This window comes from Etheostoma cragini, chromosome 20 (genome assembly GCF_013103735.1).
Source record: "Etheostoma cragini isolate CJK2018 chromosome 20, CSU_Ecrag_1.0, whole genome shotgun sequence".
Lineage (NCBI taxonomy): Eukaryota > Metazoa > Chordata > Actinopteri > Perciformes > Percidae > Etheostoma > Etheostoma cragini.
Genome location: NC_048426.1, coordinates 1,804,707 through 1,822,096, shown reverse-complemented (window position 1 = coordinate 1,822,096; position 17,390 = coordinate 1,804,707). Strand labels below are relative to the sequence as shown.

At 39.9% G+C, this 17,390-nt stretch overlaps 1 protein-coding gene across 6 annotated transcripts in view; it reads left to right on the top strand.

Annotated features, from left to right (window-relative positions):
• Window positions 1–960: 960 nt before the first annotated feature.
• letm1 (leucine zipper-EF-hand containing transmembrane protein 1) overlaps window positions 961–17,390 on the top strand; it is a 23,569-nt gene continuing 7,139 nt past the window's right edge. For 4 of the 6 annotated variants that reach the window (XM_034857815.1, XM_034857813.1, XM_034857812.1 and 1 more), the window contains exons 1-11: window positions 961–1,343; window positions 6,091–6,148; window positions 7,070–7,559; window positions 11,536–11,679; window positions 12,298–12,435; window positions 13,390–13,593; window positions 13,784–13,903; window positions 14,605–14,736; window positions 15,268–15,426; window positions 15,939–16,037; window positions 16,588–16,620. In XM_034857815.1, coding sequence (XP_034713706.1) covers window positions 1,259–1,343; window positions 6,091–6,148; window positions 7,070–7,559; window positions 11,536–11,679; window positions 12,298–12,435; window positions 13,390–13,593; window positions 13,784–13,903; window positions 14,605–14,736; window positions 15,268–15,426; window positions 15,939–16,037; window positions 16,588–16,620 — 1,662 coding nt within the window. In that variant the 5' untranslated portion in view covers window positions 961–1,258. The remainder of the gene's footprint in view (window positions 1,344–6,090; window positions 6,149–7,069; window positions 7,560–11,535; window positions 11,680–12,297; window positions 12,436–13,389; window positions 13,594–13,783; window positions 13,904–14,604; window positions 14,737–15,267; window positions 15,427–15,938; window positions 16,038–16,587; window positions 16,621–17,390) is intronic. The other 2 variants (XM_034857814.1, XM_034857817.1) reach the window with 2 other exon arrangements.

Sequence of the window (17,390 nt, the reverse complement as noted above, 5' to 3'; positions counted from 1 at the left end):
CGGGGCGATATTAGTGAAATAATACAACCCACTTCCTGCAAACGTTTTCCTTTCAAAATAAAACACATTGTTATAAGATTCTTTTTTTTAAAGATGTTTTTGGGCGTTTTAGGCATTTTTGAAAGGGGAGAAAGAGGGGGGAATGACTTGATGCAACATTACTGCACTGAATAACAATTGATGAGTAATGAGCACTGGACATACAACTACTTTCTATATTTAAAGACAGATTAAATAGCAATTTACACAAGACAATTAGAAAAATTGTATGTTGGTTTCTTCAATGAATGCATGGTGTAATTCTTGACATGTAGTCATAGGAACTGGTCTTGTGCTGAAGTCTGTTTCAACTTTGAACAGTGTTTCTCTTTAGATGTTGTTCGCGCGAGGTTTTCAGAAGCTAACGACCAGGCTTTGCAGAGATACTGGTTGTAATTAGGGGTTAAGTTTAGGTAGAGGTTCAACAAACCTAAGAACAACTACTGGGGTTAGGTCAGGTTGGGTTCAGGTAAAAAAAAAAGGGAAAGCAGACTTTAACAAAACGCTGGTATGCTGGGAATTGCAAATAATTGTTTCCAAACTGAAAGTCACAATTAGGAAGAACAGCACAAACTTAAAAAAAATAATGCAGTTATTGGTCATTGTGTGGCAGGCATTGGTGACCTATTTTTATTTGTATTTCTTTTATTCATCCTCGGAAGTTTCAAGCAAGTTTCTGAAAATTCCCAGCATCACAAAATATGTAAATACTGTGAATCAATACAATTTCAACTGTACTAATCAATTCATTAACTGGATTAAAATAACGTTTTGGAGATTGAAAGGTCATGTTGTCTTGACACCACCACCTTTAACCCCCTACAGACCAACTGTAACTCGTATACACGGGCTTTTATTTTATAAATATACCGGAAATCATTCCTCACCAAACATCACAAGCTGCTTAAAACAAACACAACACCAGTTTGACGTCACACAGGGAGCCTGGTTCGGTTTGCTGTCATCGACGTAGAAGGGAAGGGCATGACATGGATCAAAATTTTCCGATGTATAATAATTTATGCGTCGTAGCTTGTTAAAATTTGTTTTTTTGTTGCTGTTTCTATGTACCACATTAGCGGTTTATTTCGTTTTGACATATTGAACAACCAGTGGCTAGCATACCGGCTGCCTATCTTGTAGCTTACTGTAACTGTAACTGTCAAAGGTAACCGTTAACATTAGCTAGCTAACGCTAATTCAAACAGAAAGCTTCCGCATGGCGTTAATCCTATTTACGAGGTCTCGGGCACCTTTAGTGAAAACCTCTAGGTCGTTAAAAAATGAATTCAAGAAAGGTAAAGGTAAGGTTTCTATGTTTCTATTTTTGGTACTGCCTAGCTAGTTAGCTAACTCACTGTTTATTATGTCTAAATGGCTAAGTAACAAAGCTAACATGTAACTTAGCATAAAGGGGAGTCATGTATTCACAGAGGCAGGTGCTGCTAGTGTGGCCCTGTTTGGGCTTTTCAGGAAGATGGTGGATGACTCAAGGTGACAGGATAACTAAGCAGGCCACTTAAATTGTCTGTTATGTATTATTAAGCTACAAACCAGTTAATTCCTAGTAGACGGGTTGTACTGAATTAAAGGTTTAGTGTTGGCATTACTGCTCGATACTCCGCACCTTTTCTGATGATAATTCAGTAAAGGAGCCAAACATGATTTGGGATTCCGGTTATGTGAGGACACGCGCCCCCCTTTTCTCACTGCAGAGGGAGGATGCTGGCTGTGTATGGCAGCCAGGTCCCCCCTTCTGTTTGTTCAGCATCCACAAGACCCGGATCTAAAACAAAACGTGTTCAGTTTTGGGATTTATGACGACTGAGGCTATATGCTGTGCTATCTATGAACCCAAATGCCTTGTTTTGAGACCCTGAATTGCAGGTCCTCTGATTGGTCTGTTAACTGTTTGGACCAGGAAGTGAAATATTAAGCCACAGGAATGTTGAATGTTGCAAATGCAGAGCACTGTGATGTTGTGTTTTTTCCAGACTTCGACTGGTTACTAACATTTAACTTTTGGTTAATTACACAATGCATATCTCACCTTTTTTGAATATATATATATGCAATTCTTTATACGTCAGGGTCAACATTAATCTCAAAGCCACATTACCTTTTGTAGTGTTATTCAGTTATCAGAGCTCAAAAGTATTTCACTTTGACTGTCCAACATCCCAAAAACACCCCCACAAAGTATTATTCACTTTATGATATGATACAGATCCCGCACTTTCAATTTGTGAAGCTGCAACCAGCAAATAGTTGGTGTTAAAACATTTATTATCAGAATAAGTATTCTAATTTTTGCAATATTAGTCAATATGACCACGTTTCTGATAAGCAGGCATTAAGGTCAAATGTCTTGTTGCACGTTTTTATTTGTTAAAAATAAATAGGCGTACCACAGCTGTCAGTGAGTTGTATATATTAGAGCACAATGCTACTTAAGGATGTAGTTTTGCTCTCTATGTCTCTTAGTTGGTGCATTAAAGCAGCGCTTATAAATAAATCAGGCGGTCATGAAGGGAATTTGTCTGTCTGCACCGGCCAGACAGTGCTATTGGCTTTAGGCCCAGACTATCAGACAAATTGTGGCGCTTCCACAAGGAAAGGTCAATGCCTGTTATAACTCCACCTGAGACACGCTGATCTTATTTTTCCCATTCTGTTTCCCCACTTCATAATCCCTTATGAGTACAATCATATCTTGCTTGTAGATATCCCACAGATTAATAGCAAGCAGTCCCTGGAGTGGACATTGACCAATGGGCTTTTAGGTCCTGCGCTGACTCCTGAACATTGACCAGTATGCAGTCTTAGCAACGTGGATTTGTAACAGTCTACAATCAAATGTTGCAAGGTCAGAAGCAGTAAAGTTTATAGCCTTGTCTTAACTAAGCATCAATAAACTAGTGGAGAAACTCTAACGTTTCTGTTGTGATAAAGAGAGGATATTCATGCACCGGTATAAGTGTCCTAATAGTGGTTGTGAGGACGCATGTCAGCAATATGGAGCAGGGATTTATTCAGTTATTTAGAGCGTTTAGTCACATTATGTGGTGAGACCACTCATTCAAACTCAGTTCACACACTGAGAAGCCTGAAAATGGGTTTCAGTTGTAGGGGTGGGAGTCTACAGACGCCTCCTGATACAATATCATCACAATACATATGCCACAAGAGGATATTATTGCGATTTTCAACATATTGCAACATTCCCGGATAAACATTGCAATTTATAACCTTTTTTCCAACTTCTAATTTTTCCATTCATTTCTCAGTTTGTTCATAACACTTCAATTTTGTTGCTGCAAAATGGGATTGTCGAGCAGATAAACTGACAACAGAAATATTATAAAAGATCGATACTTGGCCTCTGTGTATCAATACAGTATTGCCACTGATTTCCATTGTAAATATTGTTATTTTACATGATGTTACATGTCTGAAAATGTGCTCGATATTTGACTTTGACTACAAATCCTAAATGCAACACACCTGTATCATGGTTTGTAACCAGTTACTATTTTTTTTAGTTTAGTTCCTGACAAATAAATGAATAAATATTAATAGAGGAAGCAAGTTCAACATTCTTATAATGGCCATGTATTTAGCGTAGGGCTGGCCGATATGGAGAAAATCAAATACCACAATATTCTTGACCAAATACTTGATGTCGACATTGTTGCAATATTTTAGGATTGACTTGCTTCCACATAACATGTTTACAGGGAGATTTGAAATGAAGAATTCCATCACTTTACTTTAATATAGCCTTTAAAACCAAGACAAGACAACACTTATGCCATATTACAATATGACAATATGTAGTCCCATATATCAATATAGATGTCATGCCCAGCTCTAATTTAGCAAACAAAATTGTATTATTTGGTGTTCTAGATCCAATGTAAGAAACATCTGTGATGAGAGTTGTCTAGTTTATCGATTATGTCTCCCTACCAACAGTCATGTTCTCTTGCCGGTATCTTTTCATTCAGACTTATACACGTGAGCTCATACTTTAAACGAAACGTCTATTTTATATCAGATCCAATATATTGCTAGATTCAGGCGATAACTTGTAAAAAAAAAACCACAATGTATGGAGTGTTTTTGTGCAAGACAGATGTATTTGTGTTAGAACAGCTGAGACCGAAAGGTACAACCAACGTGTTGAACTGGCTCCAGGCCGCACATGTACTCATGAGGAAAGGTTTTAGCACCTCATTCAGACGGCTGCAGGCTGCGGGTCACACATGAGTCAGCTGTTGTAGGTCAAATCAAGCAGGCAGGGCATAGTCATGACCTTCCAAAGCCAGATCTAGTTGAGTTTTAAAGTGAGACCAGATCCAAAGGGGATCCAGACTAAAACCCTAGTATTTAAAGACCTACCAACACCAACATGGCAAATCAATACTATAGATTACTTTGCAAATGCAACAGCAATGCGTAAAAAGTCAACAAAGATACAGATGTGTCTGTGAAAGTATTTATTCATCAATATTGAAGTTGTGCAGAGAATGAGAAAAGATAGGAGGGTTGGGACATAAATCGTAAATCATAAATCATATATGATATTTAGTAAACGTACTTGGTTTTCTAGAGAATCGTGTTTGCTGGAATTTTTTTTAGATTGATGAGCAGGAGTCTTAAGTCTCTATTCGGCATTTATATTTTGGGCATTTCCTAGGCGACAGATGAAGACATGAAAGGAGAGAGGGGGGGATGACATGCAACAAAGGGCCGCAGGTTGGAGTCGAACCCTGGCCCGCTGGTCTGAGGAGTAAACCTCTATATGTGGGCGCCCGCTCCGCCAACTGAGCTACCCAGGCGCCCCTGTTCTGCAAGTTTGTGGCTACACAGGAAGAAATGGCCATGTTGCCTAAGAAATGGAGAATTAAATTGTGTAAAAAAAGTGAAGTGAAGTGAACCAACCGAAAAGCACACTAAAATAAATGCAACACCAGTCAAAATAATCCCAATTAGATATGTTCCTGATATGGTGCAGCCCTAGTGTCTGTGTGAAGAAAATGTATTTTCTGTATTCTCTCGTAGTAATGGGATTCCAAATGGTTGTGCAACCTCAAAACCCAAACTGTAAAAAGCAAACAAAAGAAAATACCCAACTGCAAATACAGTTGGTCTAGGGTTATGTTATCTAGTGTATTTCCAGGGGTTTCTTTCTGTCGTTCGCTCAGCCACAAAGGTGACACTGTTCCAGTAAACTCTGAATCCTCCTGGCTGCCGGCCGCTGTCCGTCATGTTCAGCCAGGCCTTGCTGGATTCACTCCAGCCGGCCATGTGACAGCCAGAGGAGTGGGCGTGGTTAGCCCGTGCGCTCTGACGTGATTGGTTGGAAGTGTCTCCCCACTCGCCTTCTCTGATAGTGGGCTGTGGGGTTGTAGGCCTCACTGAGGGTGTGAATGAATATCCTGGCCTCTCGGAAAGATCAGTAGGATAATACATTTCATTTGTTTGCCAGAGATCTGTGTGTGTGTTTTTGCATCAAAATATGCATAAAATATGAAAAGAATGCATGTAAAGTCAAGCCTATGTTTCATAGTGAATGTATTAATAACAGCATCCTACTATATTTTCTATAAATAATAGCATAGAAACAAAATTTCACAATTTCACTGTGGATTTGTGACGTTCAATGAATGCAACATCTTTCCATAAGTCAATGAGTGTTTGCGTTAAATAATGGCGATTTCAGTATTGGCCAAAGTAATGCTGATTATGATTTTTTTTTCCATAAGCGAGCAGCCCCATGCTGCATTCATCTACTGTATGTTGCATTTTACTGCTGTGTGGTTTTGCTCCGGGTCTCTGAGTTCAATAATAAAGTTTCATTTATGTGTCCAACCAGTCAGAACCTGCAGTCAGCTGCTGCTGTGTGATTTGCTCCTTTGCTCATCAACAGCAGTTGATGAAATCCCCGAGTGTGCTCTCTGTGTGTTTGTGTCCCATGTGTCTAATGGCAGATTATCAGAACACAGCTGCTCATGTTTTCTTTTCTTTTTTTCTTTGTCTTCCTTTCAGGAAAAGCACAAGATGGTCCCTGTTTCAACTGCACAGCACTCAGACTCTCCAGTCAAAAGTAAGCCAATAAAATCTGGGGCTTCCACAGTGTCTATATTTTTCTGCAAACATCTGAAAGTAATTTATATAATAGGTCTTTAAAGCATTGTGGTGTCTTTGATGGTGCTTTAATTTTAGAGACCAGCCCCTGTTTAAGCCTGATTGTAATTTTGGGCACTCTGTGCCCCATGTCTTATCTTAAATCTAACCATATCTTGTTTTGTTTTTTTGCAAATGCCAACGTTACTTGCATTTGGACTTGTGCTTCTCCACTGTTGCATGCAACACTTACAGTAGTACATTACACCTTTTACATGTCCAAACATCATTTCAATAGATTGCCTTGTGGCTTCTTGGTTGCTGCTTTGATGCTAGAAACACATCCACATTTTCTTAGAGGTCTCTAGGTTTTTGTTGCTTCCAAGTAAAGGTCTTGAAACATGCATACACACTTATTTTTTATAATGTACAGAGACAGTTAGTGCTGGTTCTATTTACATTTTTTTTGTGGTACACCTAATTGCATTTGAGGGGACATTTCAAAACCATTTTGCAACAATTGTAGCAAAATAAATGTGAATTGCCGAAACCGAGCGCCAGAAATGACAAAAAAGAGCATCCCAACGTTGATTAAAGGATCAAACTAACTAAAAGACCTTTCTCACAACTTTTTGGGGAGTTTTATCTTTAAGCTCTTTGAGTGATATTTATGTCTGCTGCTCTAGCCTTTCCAATGTTCTAGACACAGATATGGTGATAATCTTACTTCAAAATATTTCATATCACTATATTATTTATTGAAAAACATCACATTTTCTTGAGAGAGGAATGCTTAACCCCGATCACATAAGTCTTCCACAAACCGAGGTAAAACCCTGAATTTTATTCCAATCTTTTATGTCCCCCTAAGACTAAGCTCTTCATCCTGTTGTCTTGTTAGACTTGATGGGCTCCGACTTGGCAGTGTGGCCCAGGTCTCGTCATCCGGTCCTTCCCTTCCTTTGTCAGACGGATATGTGGGCCCCTACCACAGCCTGGACTTTCAGCGCCTCTACTGTGGTTTTTTGTTGGGGGCCCCCTCTTCGCTGCACCCCGCGATCACAGCGGGGGCCCAGTGGACACTAGCACGACCAAGGGACGCCTGCGCCGTTAGGTGGATACACACCTCCAGCAGGAGATGGGACGACTCCAAGGTGGAGAAGTCCCTGCGTTCGCTAAAGGACAAGAAGAAGAAGCTCGAGGAGGGAGGGCCGGTGTACAGCCCGACGCTGGACGCACCTGTGAGACGGACAGTCCGGCAGTGGGTCGTAGATGAAGTCAAGCACTACTACCACGGCTTCAGGCTGCTGTGGATCGATACCACCATCGCTGGGCGGATGCTGTGGAGGGTGCTGAACGGACACCCCCTGTCCCGCCGCGAGAGGAGACAGGTGAGCACCGCAGGGAAGAGATATGCATAGTATCCTGTATAGTGCTGCCCAATTATTTGTAATTTTATCAAATTCGCTATATTGACTAGTATATCAACAATATTTGTTAACCCTCATGTTGTCCTCGGGTCAAATTGACCCGTTTCTGCATCAATGTTCTTTTTAATTCCCCAAAATAACATGATTGATTCCACACAACGCTCTTTGCCAAGTACAAATCTCTACTTTCTTTAATTTTGGGGCGTCTTATTCAATTTTATAGCATTTACAAAAAATTCAAGTGCTTTTGAAATAGTACTGAGTGAAAGTTGACATATTCCAGTCTGGGATTATGCATCAACATCCATTACTTTAATTTTAGTCTAAATAATTCCTAGTTTCTGCTTTTCTAACTTAAACATTAGTATAATTTTCCTTAAAATGAGATTTATTTATAAATTAAAAAAAAAATAACTGTGAAACTAAAGTTAATAAATTAGTGTCACGTAGTCTTAAATTTAAAAAAAAGAGTGACAAACATTGAAAAAAGGGACAAAAGGCCTCAACAAAAGTGTTGATTTTCAATTTTGACAAGACGACAACACAAGGGATCAAAATTTTCTTATCAAAAAGATAAGAAAAACCTCTGAAAAACCTAAAAAAAAAATGATTCAAGAGGAGTTAAAATCAAGAGATTAAAAATGCATCTTCAGGTTGGATTTAAAACTGGTTATTGTTTTACATGATTTGATATGTTTTTTTTTTTTACTTTTAAACTCTGGAATTCCCTTCTTTTTGGGGGCTCCAACAGAAAAGGCTTGGCCCAGTCTGGTTTTAAGGCGTGCCTGGGGGATGACGAGGAGTTGTCGGGTTGTAGACCTGACTGAGGGCCCTGGTGGTAGAGGAAGTCGACATGGTATCAGAAATATACGGAGGGGCTTGATCATGGAGTGCTTTAAAACAAATAGTAAAACTTTTAAATCGATTGTAAATTTCACCGGGAGCCTATGAAGCCCAGCTAAGACGGGAGTTATGTGGTCCTACTTTTTTGTGCCAGTGATTAGTCTTGGAGCAGCATTCTGGACGTATGTATATTCTATATGTCAGCCGGTGTTTCCATTGGAAAAAAAAGCGTTTTGTTCCACTCTCACTACAAAGCGGATAACCAGCATGGGTTTAGAGATCAGAGATGAAACGTGCACGGTTTAAGTCCCGCAGCCCAGACATCTTGTTCTATCCACAGCTTCTCAGTCCTAATGGGATCAATTAGAGAAATTGGCTGCACGCTGAGTGTTTACCCAACTGCCGTTCAGCAGATTGGCGATTAAAGCTCTTTAGGAAGAAGCTTAATGTGTTCCATCTTTGATTAGAGAACTCTTATTTAACTTCTCCTATCCCCAACGGTTCTCAAAATTGTTTCAGCCCTTGTGGTTTTTCACAACAGGATCTCTTGAAGTAGAAAAAAAAAGCAAAAGGATGAGGATACAATGGCTATGCTACACAATGAAATATCTTGTTAAAATGACGCTGAAACGTGTCAAATTGAAGCAATATCTTTCTTTGGTTATACAGTGTTTCTGGTACAATCTCCATAAACACTGTTTACTTTAAAATATTGTAGGATTTGCTGTAAACTGCTGTGGAAACAGAAGTTTAGATTCATTATTTTACCTCTTTTGCAAGTAGTGAAGTAATCAAACCGTTCTGAATGCTCCTGCAGTCTGACGTTCAGAGAGGCCGTCTGGATTGAGGCCAAGTGCCACTGCAGCACTCTGATGCAGGTGCTGGCACACGGGTCATTTCAGGTCACACGTACTGTTACCATGTCCCTCAGTAGTACAGGATGGTACAGGATGGGCTGGGTAACACTCTTTAGGCACTGACCGAACTGCCTCTTTAGTATCAAGTAGAGATGTTCCGATACGAGTAGTGGTATTGCCTCAGATACGGCCAAAAACGCTGGTATCAGGAAGAATTAGAGTTTATGCACTGATCCTGTATCACGTAATAAATCCCTAAAGAAAATCTATTTTAAAGTAGTTCAGCTATGTACTTTTTCTGTGATAACTGACATAATAAAAGAAAGTTCTACGGCATTCATTGTTTGTGTTTGACCTGAGAAAGTTTAACCTAAACAAAAATAGAAATCCTATCACATCCATACAGGGAGAGTAGTGTACAGCTGTTAAATCATAAGATATATATATATGATACACCGGTAACGGATCAGTACTGTGTATTGGCCGATACACAAGTTCAGGTATCAGGATTGGTATCCGGAATGAAAAAAAACGGTATCGAACTATCTCTATTATGGAGTATCAAAAAATGCCTTAGAAATACCAAATTCCTTTACCTCAGGAGTAAGTCTCATCAGCGTCAGTGAGCCAATGAGCATGCAATATGCTTCTACCAAATTCTCATAAAGTCTGTGATTGGCAGTCTACCGTTACACGTCGCAGAGACACGCAGGAAAAACTCTGTTACACATCTGGGCTCACGAAGTAGGAGCTGAAGAATAAATAAAACAATTGGTGCCGTAATGTTGTCATTTCTGTTTATTTTATAACATTGGTATCCAAAAAGTATTGTTTAAGAACCGGTAACAAAATCACGGTAACTATACATGTCTGGCCCTTATTGTGATTCTCATTTGTAGTGTGTGTTGTAACAGTGGAATTAGAGCCTTAATGCAGTGCTAATAGCTGCTGGTCAGTGCTGATGATGACCACCGTTTCCCCACCATTACACCACACCACCAGCCCATCTGCACCTTTTCAAATGCAGCGGACTCCCTCGGAGCGCCTGTCCCGAGCCCATCTACATCCCATTCATCTAACCTGGACTGGCTGTGCCTCCTAAATCTCCCCCCTTTCATATTCACTTACAATTCTCAGGCATCCGTTTTAAGGTTCCTTCTATTTTAATCCGTCACCCCCACTCCTTTGATGTGGAACTCTGGGAGATGATATACATGTCAATGGGGCTGCGGACAAAGGCCTTTTCACTCAGACTGGCCTAAATCCTTCACCCTCCTGGTCTGCTGACATGTAGGTGGAGAGGGTGGAGAAAGGACTCGTGTTTTGGACTTCTCCCCTCAGAGCCATTTCTGTAGATGGCTGGTTGGAATTGTGTCCCTGGACAGTCAGTAAGGCCCAGTTGGACAGCCGTACAATGAAGTGGACTAGAGTTAGCCTGGTTCCTCCAAACTCTGAGGATTGTCCAGGTTTGGGCTTAACAAACGTGCTTCCTGCTGGCTCAAGGGGACATTTGCTGGGCCTTGTGAGGCAGAATGTTCACTTTGGTCTACAGCTCAATGCAAAAATAACAAACCAATGAATTAGAAGGTTTCTGTTGCCCCGGGGATGTATGGGGACAGGGTTAAAAGTGCTGACTGCTGGAACTAGAGGGATGGAGCAGGGCGATTGTACCAAGAGACAAAAGAAGATGAGGTAAACAGTTTCACAGGGTTCCCTGTTGGCTTTTCCTCACACTGCTGCTCTCTGCTGGAGGCATGCTCAAGCTGCTGATCTTCATTGTGGAAAATCCAAAACACAATCCGACACTGGCTTAGGTGGTCAACAAATGAATGGGAATAAAGGCTGCACAATATGAGGAATATATACGACAATGTTGTTTAATAATGCAAAAAATATACTCGGTAAACTTTGTTCGGCTGCTTTCAAAATTCTGCTAAAATACTAATTGCTTGAATAAAAAAACTATTTCCTACATTCTCTTATTGACCAAATTGAACATTGATTTGAAGATAAAAGGCCCTAAAAACAAAAGAGTGACATGTTAAAATGCTGCTGGTAAAATCTCTTTCACGTTATGTTGTCGCGATGTGATTAATGTGCCAGTGAAAATCATTGTAGTTATAACAATACCAAACAGGATATATTATGCAGCCCTGATGTGAACAATACCAGCCATTGGTATTGGACATATAGACACACACATGTCTTACAAGTTCATATATTCTCTAATTCCCTAGTTTCTCAGAACGTGTGCCGACGTCTTCCGACTCCTTCCCTTCCTGGTGTTCATCATCGTCCCCTTCATGGAGTTCCTGCTCCCCGTAGCTCTGAAACTCTTCCCCAACATGCTGCCGTCCACCTTCGAGACAAAGTCAAAGAAGGTAACCAAAGCTTTGAAGTGAAGCGGCATGATGCAAGACGCATACAATCAATGTTGCAGATCATTTTGATGCAAGTAGTAGGTGCAAATCGAAGCTGTAGTCCAATGTCGGGTCTACATTGTTTGCCGATGGGATTTGACGCAGTAGCTCAAATATATCATAATAGTTTTGATAAAAAAAATAGCTGCATAGTCATCTTTTTCTGTCATTCGACTAGTTCACTGATCTACAAATTGGTTTTGCAAAAAATATTTTGGGACTTTATCCAATTATTCCTCAGATTGATGTTTTCTAAATAATAATAATAGTAAAATAGTCTCCCTTGTTGCAGTACAGTGGGAATACATTTACATTCTTTGTAAAAAAAAAAGAAAAAAAGAAATGTTATATAATCCTCATCTGTTTGGCAATGCTTATAATTATAACTATATTCAAAAACATTCTATAAATATTTAATTATTAATTGCAATATAACATTTCATATGAATAATGGCAAATAGATATGTTTATTTTCATCACATGGTTATTATTATTCATGAAAACAGAATGCTCAACACAATGTCATTTAATAATAGTTGTCAATTATTTGATCAAAACGTTGAATTTGTGGCGTTTCAGGAGGAGAGGTTGAAAACGGAGCTGAGAGTCAAACTGGAGATGGCCAAGTTCTTGCAGGACACCATCGAGGAGATCGCCCTGCGGAACAAGGCTGCCCAGGGGAACGTGACCGAGGAGTTCTCCACCTTCTTCCAGAAGGTCGGTGTCTAGTGTTCACAGAGGCAGGCATTCATGGAATGAGCTAAAACAGGCTCGGTAGTGCCCTCTGGTGGTGGAAACAATCAAATGTTTCCACCACTCAGCAGTAGCTCATTTAAACTATGATAATTGCATTCATTCGAATAACTCCATTTTACGCAATTTTAAATAAAGGTAGAATCATTTTTGCTTTTAAGATAAGATAAAACTTGATTCATCCCTAGAGAAATTGTGGCACTGCAGTATAAAGGTGGAAAGAGTGCAAATACAACAATATATATATATATATATATATATATATATATATATATATATATATATATATATATATATATATATATATATATATATATATATATACTTGAAGACACAGTGAAGTTATAATTTAATATTTCCTGTAGATGAGAAGTGACAGAAAATGTAGGGGTCTCAGTTAGAGAATCTGTTGTAATCTCAGCTCATGTTGTAGAAGGGGTTTCCCCAGGAAGTTGTCCGGTCTGGTGGCAAGTGTCTTTTTTTAAATTATTTTCTACAAGGCCCTGTTCCATTATCTTTATCGTGACTGTTATTGCCACAGCCTACCAAGAGCCTGGGTCTGTCCCAGGTTTCTCCTGATGAGTTTTTCCTCATCACTCACTAAATTGTGGGGGAATTAGTGGAATTGTTGGGTCTTTGTAAATTATAGAGTGTGGTCTAGACCTACTCTATCTGTAAAGTGTCTTGAGATAACTCTTGTTATGAATTGATACTATAAATACAATTTAATTGAATTAAGTTGGTGCTAAAAGCTAACTGGAAATTAAAAAATACGATTATGTTTAAGTTTCAACTTAGTCCTGGTGGGCCACCGGGCTTGCTACACACTGGGGGAAACATGAAAATCTGGTTTGCTTTAGCTTTCAGATTCCTTCGTTAACAACTATTTACAACTCACCAACTTTAACACGCTTGTAGATCCGGAACTCCGGGGAACGTCCCAGTAATGAGCAGATCATCAAATTCTCCAAACTGTTTGAGGACGAGCTGACTCTGGACAACCTGACCCGGCCTCAGCTAGTGGCTCTCTGCCGCCTCCTGGAGCTCCAGTCGATAGGGACCAACAACTTCCTCCGCTTCCAGCTCATCATGAAGCTCAGGAACATCCGGGCAGATGACAAGGTATCAAGCTCTGTGCAACAGTTGAAGTAGAAAACTACCACATTTCTCCTTTTCATTCTCCGAATTAAACAGACCGCTACACTTTCATTCGGACTAAAATCAGAAATTGGTTTGAGGTAATAGATACAGCACAGTACATCAAATGTAAGTTGGTTGGTCATTAGAAGCTCTGTGCACTCTGTTGATCCAGCTGATAGCCGAGGAAGGGGTGGAGAGTCTGAACGTGAACGAGGTGCAGGCAGCGTGTCGCGTCAGAGGGATGAGATCTCTAGGAGTCACAGAGGAACGACTGAGAGAACAGCTCGCCCAGGTAACCACAGCAAGCAAGATTCAGCTCTATTGCACGTGTGCATTCATTTTGCTCAGTTACAGAACTTAAATGTTATTGTCTTGTCCCATTTATGTGTGTCTTCTTTAGTGCATTACATTTAAGTCTTCACTGTAAAAGGGCATACTTACATTTTTGATTTGGAGCTAGGGTTGGGCAATATATAATATTATATCAATAATGGGGCCAGTGTTGTCTTTTCCTGGGTTTGAAGGCTTCATAACTCTAAAGCAATATCATTTTCTGAACTTAGCAGACTGTTCTAGATGTTCTTTTATTTGCCTTAACACACTTAGTCACTATATCCACATTCCTCGTGATTATTTATCACAAATCTTATTGTGTAAATATTTTATGAAAGTCGCCGCAAAATAGTAAAGCAATGGTGTCACTGTAAAGACTTACAAAGTATATGCATTATTAAACATAGTCAAAAGTAAAGTACACATGTACAATCAAGTCTAACCTGTTTGGGGTCTGAGAGGAGATCTTTATATCTGCACTGTAACGGCTAAAAACTGGAATATGTTTCTATTCTCTATTCATCATGTCATTCACAGAGGTTATGTGGACTCAAACGATATTGTTATGGAAGTTTAGGGAGATTTGTAATGGTCTTACTGTTGTCCGTGTTGGATCACATGTCTGCCCTAACCTCCGTCATGCCATGCTGGCTCCCGTAGTGGCTGGAGCTGCATCTGAACCAGCAGATCCCCACGTCCCTGCTGCTGCTGTCCCGGGCCATGTTCCTCCCCGACACGCTTTCCCCCGCCGACCAACTGAAGACCACACTGCAGACGCTGCCCGAGATGGTGGTATGTGGGAGATGATAGTATAGGGAGACGTATGTAGCATAGATCCATGCTACACCCCACAGCATTTAAAACTAATTTGCAATGCATGTCCCTAGAAGGGCCTTTTATCTTTACAATATTCTAAATTGATGTTTTACAAAATGTTTCTGTTCATTTTTTACATTTATTTTAGTTTATTTCGATCCCATAAATACATAGCATCACAAACCTAACATAAATGGTTAAAAAAGAAAAGAAAAAAGTGTTCCCTTAATTCATACAGTGTCATCTTAACAGAATCAGAATCTTATAAATTGAATTTAATGTATTATTACATTTCTAAATGTTACTGTATATATTGCATATTTCATGCAGAAGATATGAAACAAAACTAAATAAATAAAATAGACAAAACAAAATACATGTCCATGCAAATACACACACACGCCTTACTTTTATATTACCACTGATTAGTTGTACTTGTTAAGTTGCAATGTGAGAGGCAGATATTTTGGTCCTCTACTTTACTCTGTCCCACTCTCTCCTCTCTAGACGATGGAGGCCCAGTTGATGGTGGCAGAGATGGAGCTCTCCAAGGTGGACAACAAGGCCAAGGTGGAGACCACGCTGCAGGAGGAGGCGGCTATACGCCAGGACAACAAGGATCGGGAGAATGAGAGGCGGGCCGACGCTGCGGAGAAGGCTGCAAGGGTAACCTGTGATTTGATGTGATGTGTTTTTTTTTTTTTTTACAGTTTGAGACAAAATTTGAGAATCTTTGACAAAAATGTGTCTTGACTGACTGAGGCCTCAACATAATCATGAACCCGATATTGTGAATGGTTTAATACACATGTGTCAAACTCAAGCACCAAAGGGCCGCGGGTCGGATTCAAACCCGGGCCGCCGCCAAGGACTCAGCCTACCTCAACACTGTACCGGGTGAGCTTGAGGTCGCCCCAAACCTGACACTTTTTGATACTTGTGGGCCTGTTGGAGTTTGTAACTTTCAAAATGTTTCGTTTTGACTCAAATATTTTCATTTTTCCTGTACAGTCCAAATATTGGTTTTATTAACTACTCATAATCGGTATTGGTATTGGCCTTGAAAAACGACTAAATGCATGTAGATCTATGTCTATGTTACCCTACAGATACTAAGGTGGTCTCCTTCCACTTTCATTACTTAATTGAGTCAGTTGCCTCATCACTGTCCTCTACAGGAGGGGGAGTTGGAGTTTGAAGCCGAGCCTGTTAAAGCTGACGTGGCTGCACATTCAGAGACGCTGAGGGACCCAGCACCGGTCATAGAAGGAATCAAGGTAAATGCTCCAAAACATGCAGCTGTGAGATCAGTAGTTTTCTGTACAATGCTCTTTTGTTTGCACTTAGTTGCAACTCTGACATGGACGTTTCTCATTTTATAATTTGTAAACTTATAAAGAACCCCTACTTTTCTACATGTATTTTTATGGACCAGTATTTGAAAAAAATAAAGAATAAACAACAAACTCAGAGATATGTACTATATTGAATACTTTTTTTTGCATTTCAATAAATGTATGGGCCATGTTGCATACAACATATAATATCATATCTTTGAATTTGTTTTGTATTTTTACTTGTACTTACTTGGTCATTAAGTTAATGCCTAGACGTCATTTGCTTTTAACATAACATAGCAAAGAATGTTTTTTGTAACAGAAATGTAAACTCATATCACAAAATTTTATTGTAACTCTTTCCCTAATGGAACATTAATGTTGATATTTTGTGTGGACACGTTTTCTGTCCGCTAGCTGTATTTTTTTTTAAATGTTTTTCTCACTCACTTGTTGCTACGTTTTCCTCTGCGTCTTCTGTACCTCACAGTTTGAACAGTGGCAGACATTCCTGCGCTACCAGGTTAGGTTCAATGATGTCTCCTCCCAAATGACCCTCACATCTATCCCAGTTTATCCCTGCACACACACTCTCTGCTCTTAGTCTTTCTCTGAGCGGGCCCCCCCAAATGAGGGTTACACAGTACTTGCATAGAATTCTGGCATTTTTTAAACTTTCTTCCATCTGCCATTCAACTCTTCAGTTGGAGTGGGAACATAATCGTAGTTACAGGAAATAACCTCTAAAATGCAAGGCCTTTATGGGTGTGATGAGATGAATTTTGACATTCAAGTCAAATGAGGGCATACCACAAAAACTCATTTAGCTTTGTGTAGGCGATCGGTCCTCATATCAAACAATAAAAGAAGCAAGACATATTTCTTATATTCAGTACATATGGCGTTTTTCCATTACATCGTACCTGCTCGACTTTCCTCTGCCCCATCCTCCTTTTTCCATTGCAGATTTTAGTACTGCCTAATGTGTGAGGTGAGTACGCCTGGTCATCATAGCGACACCACAGGAAACTGCTGTGACCTAACGCGACACACACACACACACACACACACACACACACACACACACACACACACACACACACACAAACACAAACACAAACACAAACACAAACACACACACACACAGAACTTTGAAGGTGTGTTGGTTTTGACTCTCGGCATGGGGTCGTCTGCCAGAAGATGAATTAGTTTCAAAAGAAGCTGGAGGAAGCAAAAAAAAACACAGCTGGCTAAACTGCTTAAACACGGCGGGATTGTTCAGGACACCCCCCC